Source organism: Misgurnus anguillicaudatus, chromosome 5, assembly GCF_027580225.2.
Source record: "Misgurnus anguillicaudatus chromosome 5, ASM2758022v2, whole genome shotgun sequence".
Taxonomy (NCBI): Eukaryota; Metazoa; Chordata; class Actinopteri; order Cypriniformes; family Cobitidae; genus Misgurnus; species Misgurnus anguillicaudatus.
The window spans coordinates 11,444,182-11,460,142 of record NC_073341.2 but is presented as its reverse complement, the minus strand read 5'-3'; the positions used below and the strand labels follow the sequence as shown (position 1 = coordinate 11,460,142).

General features: G+C 36.3%; 1 protein-coding gene across 1 annotated transcript; it reads right to left on the bottom strand.

The window, feature by feature from the left end:
- Positions 1-409: 409 nt before the first annotated feature.
- On the bottom strand, positions 410-13,373 carry LOC129413765 (uncharacterized). Its single transcript, XM_073867543.1, has 9 exons — positions 13,319-13,373; positions 13,049-13,160; positions 12,002-12,130; positions 9,337-9,390; positions 9,193-9,261; positions 9,067-9,108; positions 8,818-8,922; positions 1,589-1,636; positions 410-1,114 (listed from the first exon to the last, which is right to left on the bottom strand). The coding sequence occupies exons 2-9, from the start codon at positions 13,086-13,088 to the stop codon at positions 897-899; spliced, it is 705 nt and encodes a 234-aa protein (XP_073723644.1). The 5' UTR covers positions 13,089-13,160; positions 13,319-13,373; the 3' UTR covers positions 410-896.
- Positions 13,374-15,961: the final 2,588 nt, after the last annotated feature.

The following is a 15,961-nucleotide window of genomic DNA, read 5'->3' as shown; positions in this document are numbered from 1 at the left end:
ATTCAGTTGTTAGTGTTTGCTCTCTCTTATGAAACTAAATGATTTATTTACAAGAAAATATCAAAACTACGGTGAAAGTCGGTGTTGCGGTGGGTAAGCGATCTAACCGGTGAGAGGCTGAAGCACCGTGTATCACCGGTTATACCAACTACCGCAACAAGCCTATAGTCACCAAAGAAGTGTGTTTCTGTTTGTGAGGGAAATTTTGTGATGGAGATTTTTCAGCTTCCCATAGAACCCAGCATTAAGGGAACAGTGGATACAGTTAGTTTTTCCAGGGCAACAACGCAGTTGTGCAAGTGTGTTTGTATGTTCCTGTCATTTTGGTGACAAATGTTTTATAAACAAGGCCCAGAGTTTGACGCTGAATTTGCAGATAGTTTTATGGATGATAAAAGACCTGGTAATGAGTCGGAAACCACAGACGGGAAGTACTGCGACTGCATCAAATGTCTGTGTTTTCTTATCAATCGGTGCAAAAGAGCATAATGTAACATCACAAACGTATAGTTAACCAAAAATTATGATGTATTGTGTTAATCATTGTCTTGTTACCTAAAAGATAATACAATTATGAACCATGTCAGAAACTCCTACTAACTGATAGGTGGGATTGAAAACAATTTTACACAGTGGGGATAGTTGTCAGACAGTATTATAATTAAGCCTCAGGTATACAATGATAATAAAATGAAAACAAATGTAAATTGTACTTTGGTACGGAACCCAAGACTACATGAAGTTCGATTGCAATGAACTATGGCACAACACATGACAATTTGTGTGCTTTGAGCATGCTTTGCTTGCTTGAAGATAACAGCATTATATACATCACAGCACATTTTAGATGATGAAAAATCACCAACTTGTATTTTGGAAAATACAGAAGATGAAATTTACATACAGTTTTTTTTTCGGAAGTCATTGTCTTGCAGCTTCAGACACAAATCATCCAATTCTTGAGAGCTCTGGCAAGGATTCACCAGAAACTCACAAGAAGTGTCGTTTGTTTGGACAACACTTCTTAAAAGAGTTTCAATGGCTGACATCTTTTGCTCCAGTTTGTCCAGCCTAACAAACATGGCTCGCTCCAGCTTCTTCAATTCAGTACTGCCTGAAATGTGCATGTTAACATGCAAAAGATAAGCAGGTCAAACATCTGCAGCACAATATTTAAATTGCTTGATAAAGACAATGGAGTGGCACATGTCTAATTTGGGATACTGGAGGTCCAGCAGCACTCAACTCAACATTTCAAAACAAAGACATAACATTATATTATATACACTTATTATAATTTACATAATGATAATAAATGCTTACTTAATGGATGTAAAATGGAAAATAATGACTAAAAAGAAGCATACAGTAAGTTTGACTGTTTACAAAAGATAAACATTTAACTAGGAGTACTGTAAAGATGCTGAAAGAGATGTTTATCCATAAACAAAAATTTATCTGTATTCATTTGTAATAAATATATTATTATTATTATGCACTAAACACGTTTGTATGTAGTTGGAAGTCCCAGTGCCACCCCTCTTAAATTTTAGTGTACATCCCAGTCTACTAAGAAGTTTGGACTTACACAAATTGGTTTGCCCAGCTGATGAAGGAACATCTTGGGACACATCAGCTGAAAACGAGAAAAACAATGTCTAGCTAACAAACAAGACAAGGACACTGAATAGCTTTGCTTATGTAAATGTAATGTTACAGGACAATGTTCAAAGCTCAGCATGCTTTGAAATATCACAAAAGCTTTGCTGATGTGTACTGTGAGACAATATTTCAGCATGTTTATTTAAACACTGTTGTGTAAAAAGGTTTTTTTTTAGATCCCGAGTTTTTACAGAAGTCATTGCTGAATTTTTCAGTGCAACTTTGTTTTGGAAGGATGAAAGTTATTTTCAGTTATTTTCATATCACAAAATTTTTACAGATTTCTGCTTATTCGAATCACAGACAGATAACGTAGCATTAAGATTGCATTTATTCAAATACATTAAGTTATTGTGTATGTTAATCAGTCTGTTTCATGCTGAAAACATGCTTTCAGTATCCAGCTACAACAACTATAACTTCCCTATCGTCGTCAAAACCATCAGGGGCGTCATGGACCAATTTTTTTAAGGGGGCACAGTGTGCACAGACCACAGAAATTTGTGCATACACAGACATTAAACAAAATATTATAGAGCTTTCATTTTGCACAATAAATGCATAGTGCTGCCGCGAATAGTCGATGAAAATTTGTCGACGGCAATTTTTTTAGTCGAGGAGTCGCATATTTATTTTTTTCCGTCTCAAACGGCCCACTGTAATTCTGTCTCATGTCTCAAATGGCTCAAAGTAATTCACCTCCACACCAGTCTGTGCGCGCCCTGCTGGTTAATCTGCAACGCTATCATCTTTCTTCCATCTCCCCCTGCCTTCACTGCTTTAATTTTGAAAAATTGGCGGTGGCAGGTGAGTCTATGGAATTATGAGTCGGAAAGCTTCCGAAGTATGAAAGTATTTTAAGCCAAGTTGTAGGGCTGGGCGATTTGACCTAAAATCAAAACCTCGGTTAATCTAACATTTGACATCGGTTACGATTAATAAACGATTATTTTTTTGCCTCATAGTTCACTGACAAGTAGGGCTGGGAAAAACGATTATTTTTTAAACGATTAATCTAGCGATTATTTTTTCGATGCATCGATTAATCTAACGATTCATTTTATCAGTCCGATTCGACTTCGATTCGATTCTCGATTATCTCCCCATTAATTAACTAATAGCAATTTATACATGTTGATTTACATATCTGAATGTAAACATTTCAATATATGTTCATTGCTCTTAAAATTTCAAAATAAAAAAAGACTATACAAGTGCAAAATACTGCATTCTTAGTCAGAGGTAGCATTCAATAAAGCGTTTGCAGCTCATACTGTGCAGTTTAGTAACAGTATAAAACTCTCAAGTTCAAATTACTTTATTTTACATGCATTTATGAGCAAAACCTCTTCAATGTGCCTTTTGATGGTCAGTGTAACTTTTATAACTTGATTTGTTTAATCCACATTGTTTTCGTGCTGTTCTAGTCCATTTAATGACAGATATAAACACAATTATAGACTTAAGAAGCACATATATTATTAAATCTCTTTCTCTTAAGTTTGTTAAGATAGACTAGGACTCATTTACTGCTGTACAGAGAGTGAATGAAAGCGCAGTCTTCTGGCAACAGTGACATATTTCATTGCTTTCTGTTAAATTGCTCAAAGTCATGACTGTTTAAAACACACTTCACATTCATGATTTTAAGCTAAAATGACACTTTTTGCGTCAATCCACAAGCATTTAACCTCTTAAACCCTGAGGACCCAGTCCCGGGTACAAAATTTCGTATTTACACACAAATAACATATTCATTTAATCGATAATGGTCCATCATGGACCCCAGTAACACTTATGAGATACTGTTTGAAAGCTTAGACTCTCTACTTTCTCCAGATATGCATCACTTTGAGAAATCTTTTACTGTAAGAAAGTTATTTACACTTAATTTACACTATCACCCCCCCATAATTTTTTATATGATTTAATATTCACATATTTCATATTTTTCAAGTATGACAAACATGGGCAAGTCTTATATCAAATGAAAAGCTCTCATTCTCAGGAATAAGGCTATTATTTTTGTTCTATTATTAACACATATCCAACAATAGTTGAATGAATAATAAGGTAAAAAATCGTCTTTTGTAAACATATGGGAAAATTTAGTGTGGACTGGCTCAGATAGCACAGATAGCCACAAATAATACACCATCTTTTCTCTTAGGTCCTACTCTAAAAAATGAGTCCATTCACAGCATTTTCTTTGGTTGTGTGCATGAATAATCCCTTGTTATTTATTATATGTCCAAAACAAAAAATTAATATTTATATGAAAAATGTATTTTCGGACACTTCAGTAAAATGAAAATAACTTTTGAATGCGACATGCTAAAGAGATCATTCTTTTTTTGGGTGTTTACTGTTAACAACCAAAACTGTCTGCAGTCTGCTAGAGCACACAGAACCAGAGTTATACACTATCAAAGACAGTATTTACAACATAAAAAAGAAAATTTGGTGTTTCATCATATGAAAAACAACATAAATAACACTATTTGTCACAAACAGCAGCTTTTTATGTAACTTCAAAGGGTTTTCTTTAAAATGATATAAAGATTTTGCATTTATTCCACTGTATGTGGTTATGGGAGCACTTCAAATGTTTTTAGGCAGAAATTGTATACAAAAAGGGTATTATTCCTCCCATCAGTTGGAGTAAAATAACTTTTGCATAGATTAAGATAGAGAAAAAAATCTTTTTTCCTCTGTAAGCTGGCAATTGCTGGAATCAAACAGAGAGCTGAGGCACTCAGGGCCAGAGTTATACACTTTTAAATAAAAACTTTAGAAAAAAAACATCAAAAAGCGCCTATTTATTTTTTTGTTTATTAGAGGACTGACATCACATACAACCATGTTTAGCACTTTCAACAGTGTTTTATGTAATTTCAAAGGGTTTCCTGTAAAATGATACCAAACATTTGTATGTAAACCTCTGCATGTGGGTATGGGAAGCTTTTGAAATTGGGTAGGCCAAATCCAGGCGAAAATCCCCAAAATAGCTTCAGGGTGGAAGAAGTTAAACCATAAACAAAGCACTTTCACTTTAATTGAGCATGAGCAGCGCAGCAGAACCGACGCAGAAACGATTGCAGCACTTTTGCTACAGAGCCGCGAGCTCGCGCTGCTCATGCGGCGAGGTGCATGCTTGTTAACATGGGCGCTAAAAAAAACACGCGCCGCACGTACTGCTCACACTTGTGAAACCGGCTTGGACTGAAGCCACTCGCGTTGCTACTATTCTACGGTGCCGCCTTTTTGGGTCTGACGTATTCTACGGCGCCGCCTTTTTGGGTCTGACGAATCGACGCGCATATTTTGCGTCGACGTATTTTTTGCGTCGACGTCGTCGATTACGTCGACGCGTTGTCCCAGCCCTACTGACAAGGTTGGAAAGTTTAGGGCACACCTTAAAGGGGACAGAGAAGGAAAAACCATTTTACCTTGTCTTTGTTGAATAATGGTAGTCTACCCACAATCACAAACATACAAAAAGTGCTAAACATCTCAGTCTCATAGAAAATCCTCTTTTAGAAATATCAGCCAGAAAACAGCCCAATCTGAAAAACTGATGCTTATGACATCACATGCATCTAACTGCCCATCCACTTTAAAATAATTGGCTACATTTTTAGAGTGGCAGCAAAGTCAGCCAATCAGTAATGAGATTGCAAGTTAAGCCAGTAGGGGGAGCCAAAAAGGTGCTAAACCACTTGTTTGAAATCCCCCACCCTAAAAGAGCTTTCTGAGAGAAGTTTTTAGGAAGCTTCTAAGGCATTACAGACCCAAACAAAAAAAATTTTGTCTACATGTCACATCACAGAACAAGGATAAATACTCCGTTCAACCATTCTATGTCACCTTTAAATCAGCCTGCAATGCAATTATTCACATTTTTCCCAAAATAACTGCATTACTGAAAAATATTAAATAGACTTAACTCTATGCAGATGTTCCATGTCATTATGTACAATTGATGAAACTTTCAGAATGGGAAGTTATGAACCAAAGAATCATACAACCCCCATGACTAATTATAGACATCAGATACATACATAATAAGTTGTATCCAGATAGCATATTGTAATGAGATGAGTAGGGCAAAATACATACTTGGACTGTATCCTTTACACGTTTCTTGTATTCAATCCATTTTTTCTTAACTGGGCACTGATGTCTAAGACATTTATTCTCATCTGTAATGCTTTTGGTGTTAATGTAGACTAGAAGTTCTCCCGTTCTCTCTCTCCGTCATTTCTGAAGTGTCTAATTAAACTCACGCGGGCACGTCTTTTCACGGTTTTGAGTGAGTGAGATGTGATGACATTACCCGGGCTGCTTAGAGACCCATCGGTAGATTAAAATGAGCGCGTGTGCGGTAAAAACCCGATCGCGCATTCCGTATTTTTGTCACAGGTGCCTGCACATTCGCGAGTACTTCTTAAAAAAAGTACTGTGCTTCTTTTGGGCACTAGATGATCCTGCTGCTCAGTTAAACAGTGTTTGAGTTCTCCTCCATGTTTCGCTGTGCCACTGACAGGACGGGGCGGAGTTACGCAACATCACATGCAGCAGTTTGTTTTTAAAGGGAAAGTATTAACAGGATTAAAAACCGAAATAACCGACATGATAAAATAATGTCGGTTAGAGGTTCTGAATTTCGGTTTCGGTTATTTTTTGATTAATCGCCCAGCCCTACCAAGTTGTGATAAAAGAGTGGTCTGTTACACCGTGCCAAACGTCGCTGGCTTATCACGGGAGCACAACGACAATGCACGAGCATCTCAACCGAAAACACTCGGGAGTTATTGACGATACACCCACAGAGACTAGGACAACGTAAGTAACTGTTATATGATTATTAATGAAACGGCGAGCTAGTCAGTACTGTTTTATTAACTCTTTTGAGAAGTACAATGACTCTGTCTTTGGATGTTAAAGGCTATCAGTGTTTGCTCGTGATTCCGCAACGGAATCAACACTGGACGCAACAAATCGATTTTTCATGATTCCCATTTACATTTTTATTTTACTATTTTAAACGGCTCAATTCATTGTTGCGAGTGTTCAGCGTCTCTCTCTCTCTCTCTCTCTCTCTCTCTCTATCACTCATGTTGCTTGCAGCGCCTCGACCGCGCGCGCCTCTCTCTTACGTGACAGTGAAAAGGTGGCAGTGTTTTTAATGTACTTTCTTTTTTTGCGTAAACGTCAACATTCACAGATGTCTCTCACAAAGACGACTGATCGAGTTAACATGACTTGAAGAAAGATTAGCAGTAGTGTGAGTCTGTGTGCGAGCTTTCTCCCTCCCTATGATGCTGTATGACGTGTTCTGTAGTCTATGTAACAACAACAGTGTATTCTCTTATATTTCTGAATTTGCACCGAATTGTCTGCGCTATATCACTCGCATTTAAAATCAAGAAATGGCTCAAAACACAACAACAATTATGAGAAGAGCAACAGCAGTAAAGCTACAATGTAAATGTATGGTGATTTTTGCATATCTAAATCAGGATTTTAGCAGCAGTTAAAGGAACAGCTGGTTGGATAAAAAACGAGGTGATGGGTCATGTTTAGTCACTATTTTATAGGCTACAACAGAACAGATAATATGTAAAATAGCATTCAGTTGTGTTAAAATGCAATATAAGATCAAAGAGTAGAAGTGAAACATTTCATATTTCTGTTAAGCATCTACTTTGCACTGGAAGTTTTTATTATTATTTATATTGTTTACATTGTAATTTTTTATTTGGTAACATTTAAGTTATTCATATTGTTTATGACACCGGTGGGTTCAAAATAAAATGGACACAATGAAATAACAAACACTTGAGTTTTTTTTAATTAGTCGTTTAGAATAGTCGACTATTCGAAAAATTAGTCGAAAGATTAGTCGTTAGAAAATTAGTCGTTAGTGGCAGCACTACAATGCATGTAATTTTAAATAAAAAGTATATAAACAACGAAAATGACATAAGCTATAGCCACGTGATTGATTTTAATGTTCAATAATGATTTTATAAAATATGTTTAGATAAAATTATTAGAGGAACGGATTTGTGCATTCAATTTTACCTCATATGTGAGCATGTGTGATTCTGCGCCCCCGTGAACTCTGGCGAACTTTGGCGTAGTACCAAGAAGATGAATCTAGAAATCTCTACTAATATAACGTTGAGACGGTCACATTTTAAACCATACATTTTCTACACAGAGGATGTTAACTGCACATTACCGTACTGGGGTTTGTTGTGAGTGTTTCTTACATGTTTTAATTCCTCAGATAGCCAAATGAAGCAGCAACAGTAAAGAGCTAGTGAGCGCGCTCAGACGCTGATGACATCTGCGACTGCGCTGACTGCAGCGCCAGAATATGTAATGTAACATGATAAAAACACTATCAAAACGGCAAACATCTCTGAAAAGTGACGCAGCACAGAATTGATACCGTAATATTGTGCATATTAAACCGATTAAAAGACAAGTAACCGAGGGCGCTTCTTTGATTTTGAGGTTGCATGAAAATTCCATTTGGCTCAAAAAAACCAAGGGGGCACGAGCCCCCTCAGTTTGAATGGGCATGACGCCTCTGATAACCATCACATTCTTTCTGATTTGAGTCATTGATTTATATCAAACTAGCTTTATAAATGTAACATTTGAATGCGTTGGCATAAATTTTACTCATGATAGTGGAGCGCTTATGGAGCAAGTAAGACCTTAACCCTCTGACTCATGAATAATTATGGGAGACGATAAACTGATGAACTGTCAATGTACATCAACCATCTATGTTAGTCATTGCTCTGATGTTAGCTTTAAACCCACAAGATGAAAATTAACCATTCTCTCCTAAAATTAAAATGAACAGATGCTACCATTATCTTCTATGATCAGCAACACAAATCTTTAAAAAGGGTATTTAAAATTAAAATCATAATTTTTCTAACCCTTCTGCAAAAGATGCACATATGACTCTTCAGAACAACACTAAGATAAAAAAAGGAGATTCATGACCTTTAAATGGTTAAGAATGATTATAATGTAAAGGAATAAACCAACTATTTTTAGATAACTATCCAAATTGTGACACATTAATACACACAAAAAAACGAATATAATAATTTTAATATAATTTCCTACCTTCGAATAGAAGTTCCCTGTCAGACTCAGGTTCTTGACGAATTAAAAGCCCTGAAGAACAAGGTTCGGAAAATGTGTTTCTTGGCAACGTTTCAGGAATGCTTTCTGTTATAAAAAATAAATAATGGTTTAATGTCAGCAATCATTTTAGTTAAGTTGTTTTTATACTATCTATTTAGAAGCTAATTAAAAATGACAAAAACATAACAACAATTAAAAATGTGTATATACCAAAACAAAGAAACTCACTCTTTGCCATTCGTTCACCAAAAAATTCTCTCCTTGGGGTGACTAAAACGAAATTAAATATAAATTAAAATTAATGAAACACTAAACATATAATATATATATATATACACACACACACACACTCACACGTTGGTGTGCTCATTATGTTGTCTTTGTTAATGGGTCTTTTTGATGATGGTTGATCTTCCTCATGACCTAGCATGTAAAAAGAGCGCTTAAGGAAATGTTTGTTATGCAGGGATAATCAAGCTTGTTAAAACAATAACTTACATCTGGATGTATTTACAGTGCGTGACATCTTTGGTGCTGGCATGTCCTCTTCATCTAGAAATATAATTCCAATTATACAACATAACTGTATAAGTCAACTACACATGAACAGGGTTTCTGCAGGTTTTACAAAGTCAAATGTAACTTTTTACAACTATTATGAATGAAATTTAAAATCTCAATGAAGTCCAATTTTATAGACCAGTGTGCATGTGTCCATTAATTTTTTAAGACCTTTTATCTTTCATGACAAAAAACAAGATCAAAACGAGACACAGGATTGGGTTCACGAGAATAAGAGACAAGACTTTTACACTTCAAGAGGACGTTTTAAGAAATCCTTAATAATAAAATACATGAATAGAAAACAGCCATTTATTTAACGGAACTCACAATTATTTTGGTAATTGATGATTATCAAGTAATCTGATATTTTTGGTAATAAAATAGACATAAGTGGGCAAAACCATTTAAAATGACAATAATGATGAGACGAAACTTAATAGGGATGTGCAGTCCGATGCAATACGCATATCCATATTATGTATGGTATTGCATAGCCTACAACATACATAAAGATACATATGAACCAGCTACCGATGCGATGCACAGAGCAAATCTGGGAATCTTACGATCCCTAAATCTAAATAAATACATTGTTTTTGTTAATAACAATGTTAAAATATATAGGGGTGGTTTCCCGGACAGGGTTTAGATTATTCCAGGACTATGTCTTGTTTATTTTAGGACATTTTAGGAGTTTCTTAGGAACACACCTTCTAAATACAATACTGGTGTGCATCTTGAGACAAAACAATAGAAGTGACATATTTTATGGCAAAAATAGAAATAATTCAATTGAGAAGAGACATTGGCGTCTTATGCACAGGACACGCAAGCAGTGGGCTTTAATGCATGGCAGAGTGAGAGACTGCACCAATGAATTCTTATATATCATTTAATTCATAATTATAAATCATATATGATATTTTCTGCAAACGGGAAATGCTTTATGTAGTTAATGTGCAGGTTTGTGTTTGATGGGTCTGCATGTGACACAAGCATTTTGAGGGAGAGCGCACTGGCAAACTGTCATGTCGTCACCTATTAGCTGGCAGCAGTAAATTTAAGTTTATAATAATGATAATCCAAATGGCTTCTCAACTATCACTGCGGTTAAAGGCATACGCGGAGATGAGCGAAAGAAATTATCAAAAAAAAAAAAAATTATTCTAACATGCTGGCAGAGCATTACAACCAGCATTAGAGGCGTTGCATTTTGATTTTGAAATTAAGACCCCACAGGAACCCTGATAAATGTAACAAAATATTTACATTTAAAGCTAGGGTAGGTAAAGTTTTACAATGGGTAACAGGTATCTTCACACCTTGATAGCAATCATGATCAAAGTAATCTGATTTAAACAAACATGTCTTCTATGGAAGTTTTAAGACCAACAAATGTTAACCAACTGCATGTATTACACACTACACAAACCCTGCTTGCACAAGCCAAAGCACATTTGAATCTGCCAGTTATGAACATTCTACATTCATACATTCTTAAATCTTATTTGTGGGACCGTACTCCCAAAAGTGGCAATTTAACTGCAACATTTGAATAACAAATATATGAAGAGTTTGGTTCCAAAACGCAATAAATCCATTTTGACAAATTTTGGTAAAAACGTGTTTTCTATACCAAGAAAGTGGCAAGATGAAAACAACTATTTTCTGTTACAAACTTTCACATAGCATCTTTAGGTTATAAAAACATGAAAAATTCAAATCCATAAGTTGATTTTCAAAGATTTATTATAAAAACGGATAATTTTTTCCACAAAATGCAATAAATCCATGACAAGTTTTTATTCAAAATGCTATAAATCTATTGAATCAATAGCCTATATAAATGTGCATTCATCTTTGCCATGTTATATTCATTTAGTTGACTAGTTGTACACACTAATTAAAAATATAAACATTAATGTCATTAATCAAAACACTTACTTTGTCATAATAAGATCACTGTCATTGCGGTTACTTGACGTCTTCGCTTAACGTCTTTCACAGAGATCAGCTGTAAAATGTTTTTGGTCCTGCTCGATTTTCGTTGACTTTGAGTAAAATTATGGAAAGTTTTTCATAAGATCCTCTGGGGTCAATGTGTTACCATGAGAAGCTTGATGCTGTCGGGAGAACAAGCACCCGTCTCCCGAGTGCCTTTCAGGGAAATTATTAGATGTTGATGGCTTACGTTTCTTTCCCATCACAGAAAACCATCACAGGTTTATCAATGCAATTAAAGTATTATTTTGTTTTGTTTGTTGATCACAAAGTAGATGAGGAAAACTAGGACTCCATGTACTCAGCGCGCCGCCATGTTTGTTAACATTGCGTGAATGGTGCGCTGTGGGATTTATTGCGTTCTGTAAAAAATGGGGAAGTGGCGTTTATCGCATTTTGGGAAAAAAGGGAGAAAAGATGACAGAATAACACGGCGGATATTGGATTTTGCGTAAAATTAAGAATTTACTTTTAACTACTGACCTGATATAATGCTGATTTTGGCAGTAACTTATTTTTTTCAAAAATGGCGTTTATCGCGTTTTGGAACCAAACTCTTCATATATTCTCCTCTGCCAATTTTTTAAACAGTATTTACCACTATCCTCCAGTGGTCTTCTGTATCTGGCTGGCCGCCGTACTGGTCTTCGGGAAGGTTCTTTATCACTCTCCAGGTTTGAAGTAACGGTTGCCTGGTTTGACTTGAGTCTGGCTTCCTCATAGTTTTCTGTAAAGAACATGGCAGCTTGTTTTGACCAGAATGATTATTAAATAAAGATGCACCGATTGCAATTATCTTGGCAGATTCCGTTTTTTTTTCTGTAGGTGTGGCCTGCCGATACTGATTTTTTTGCCAATTCCAATTTTCTTTCTAAGAACTACACTTCTCTGTCATGAAAATATTTTTTATGATGGTCTTCTTTCATTTGAAAAGATCTCAAAATAAAGTGCTCTCAAACTTAGTCAAGCTTACTGACATTATGTTAGATGTCCAAATATCAGTTGGTCAGCTGGTTAGAAGCATAGTTCCTAGTTAGTATGAGGTTTTGAAAAAAAAAACAAGCAAGCGACATGCAGTGCATTCTATATCGGTTAATCTAAATATATTTCAGCAACATTAAATCGATCTGAACAGATTAATTAGTAGGTTACTCCACCTCCTACTTGTCTGGACATCATCAACTATATTGTTGAATCAACATGGTTCAAACAACAGATGTGCAGCACAGTTACTATATTTTCAGGAAACAGTCATGACAAGCTAGTTAGTTTCTCCCAACACTATACATTGTACTATAGTAGTTCAGCAGCGAGTTATGTTGTTGTTCTGGAAACGAATCCCCAGCAGAGTCCTGCACACGAGCAAGTGAACTGGTGGAAAAATATCAACGTGTCCTTTGCGGATGTGGGCCAAGAACCAATATAGGGATGGGCAGACTGTACAGGAGTTCGGGTTACGTCTTTATGTAAAACAGATCACATTTACTGGTACCGAATGAACTTAATGCAGCTGTTGGATAATGAGTCAAGAGCTCAAAATTGGAATGTCGTGAGAACGGTGTCTGCCAATTTCGGTCTCTGGAAGGTCGATCGGTGCATCTCCAGTATTAAACATGATAATGTAAAAAAATCAAATCATAAATACCTGCATAAACCAGAACAGATGCCAAGTGTTTTGACCACATGGCAGGATCTGGAACGTCTCTGCGCTTAACTTTGGCTGTAAAGTTTTTTCGAGGCCAATAGCAATATATACCCTGTTAAAAAAAAGATTTTCATGTCAACAGGCATTAGCTTACAATGTTGATTTAGTGAAGATTATTCACACAACACTATATTCACATTTGCAATCAGAGATGAATTGATCAAGTAATCAGACATCAATAAATATCACCAAATTTTCTATAAAAAATACCTCATTTGTTGTTTCAAGCCAGTTGGAAGGAACAACATCAACTGTATTGTCTTGGGGGAACTTAACCCTCAAGAGTTCCTTTAAAAAACTTCCTTAAGTGTTCCTAAGGCCACAAAATGACACCTTCGCAAAACTGCTCTAAAAATATCATACGTCAATATTTTCTTTCATTTTAAACGATGCAATCTTTTAGAACTACTTCTGGCTGAAACATACATATCAAATATTAATATAATTTGTGAAAATTTTAACCCTTTATATGCCTGTTTGTTTACATTAGCCCATGTTTTTTTTAACAGAAAAAACAAAAAAACTAAATATTTTCCAAAAAAACACATTTGAACCACCATGTGATTATTATTATTATTATACCCTGAGATGGGTCAAAGATTAGTAGCAACATTGATTTTCATGCATTGTTATTTTTTGAACAGGGTCAGATTTTATAAAAAACTTCCTTAAGTGTTCCTAAGGCCACAAAATGACACCTTCCCAAAAACGGCTCTAAAAATATCATACGTGAATTTTTTTTCATTTTAAACGATGCAGTCTTTTAGAACTACTTCTGCCTGAAACATACATGTCAAATATTAATATAATTTGTGGAAATTTTAACCCTTTATATGCCTGTTTGTTTACATTAGTCCATGTTTTTTTAACAGAAAAAACAAAAAACTAAAAATTTTCCCACAAAAAAACATTTGAACTACCATTTGATTATAATTATTATTATACCCTGGGATGGGTCAAAGATTGGTAGCAACATTGATTTTGATGCATTGTTATTTTTTGAACAGGGTCAGATTTTATACAAAACTCACACTTGTGATCCTAAGACCAAAATGACACCAAAATGACACCTTCCTAGCCTAGAAATCTAGACGCACCCTAGCGGCCGCAAAATATATTTGCTGCCAGGGTTTAGTCTAGGCACTCACAATACACTTAACAGCTCCAAAAACCAAAATTTGGTCAGGCCAATCACATCGTGTGTAGCGTCTGTGGGGCGGGCTTAACATGATGACGACAGAGCTGCCTGCGACGGTTCCTACTTGAAAACAAAGAATGGCTGCTGCTGCTGGCGAACAGCTTTCTTTTGAAGCGGCTTTGGCCGCGACTCTGGAGGACTTAGACTTATGTTTTTCTTTGAGTGAAGAGCAAATAACCCTACTGAAGCCCTTTTTAAGCAAGAAAGATGTGTTTGGAGTTTTGCCGACTGGTTACGGTAAAAGTTTGATATACCAATTAGCTCCACTGGTGGGGAAACGCATGGGACTCATACATCACCTTCTTCGTTGCTCTGATTGGTCATAGCGCTATCCTATTGCGTACAGAGGCATTTTGAGGGACAACCTTATATCCCGCCCCTTGCATTGAGCCGTTTGTGTGAAGAGTTGCCAGACCTTACATCTTGATGTAGGTCTGGCTAACCAGGCTAACACCTTCCCAAAACCTGCTCTAAAAATATCATACATCAATATTTTTTTCCACTTTAAACTATTAAATCTTTTAACACTACTTCTTCCTGAAACATACATGTCAAATATTAATTAAATTTGTGGAAATTTTAACCCTTTAAATGCCAATATGTTAACGTTAATCGAACCACAGTGTTCAGCTGATGTCGTAAAAACTTTTGTGGGACATCGTAGCCCAAATAGTGACCTGTCCTGATTTCTCACTCCAGAGACTGAGAGCTAATTAATTTTTTATCTGTAAACACCGGTCAGAATGAGCAGCCCCACATAAGCCTGCAGTTTCTCTGTCTCAAGATCTCTCCAGTCTGTGACTGTCTCCCATGTAGGTTTGTCATGGCCCCAATATGCTGCAGGATTTCATGCATCAGCATCAATAAAAAGCTTGAAGTCAGGGCACTGATTCGGGCAGTGGCATAGTGTGTGAGCCCTGGGATCAAATCTCTGGCTGCTGGAAAGTAGCGGAGCGTCTCCATGTTTGTGGGAGACCAGAAGATTTTTCAATTTTTGACGTCCATCCTGCCGCCACTTCATCCATCTCCTCTCCGCTCTCACCTTCTGACAAGTCTTCTGAAGATCTCTCTAATGAATTAGACTCCAGCTGGTCTACTTCTACCTCTACCTCTGAGGCCTCCGTGTCGACCTTAGAATCCTCGGAGGAAGATGAGGAGCCATCCTCGCTCTTGAAGTGCATGATTATTTCAGGAGCCTTATGTGTGCTGTAATGCCTTGCCATTTTCACTACTTCTGCTATACTGTTCATACTTATAGCAGTGTATTTGCATAAACAACATGAGCGAGAACCAAAATGAAGATTGATTTTGTTTCGGTTCTGGCCTCTCATCGTTTTTATTACTGAATTAGTTTATAACGCAGAATGTGCCTTTCAAAAAGAGAAGAATTTGGATATGTTGAATATGCCCCCCTGCCCCACTCATCACCGACCCCACCCCGACATCACCCCACCCCCTTACCACTCAGACACACTTTTTTTAAACACACACCAATTTTCAACATTAAAGGTTTATCTTTTCAGCAGCTATGCGGTCCACAGAAAACAGCAAAAATTTTGACATTTTGATGAATGCATGAAATGGTAAAAAGTAGCGCCACCTGGTGGACAAGTATAAAAATTAAAACTTCAAGGCCAGTAGTTTAAAATGATATA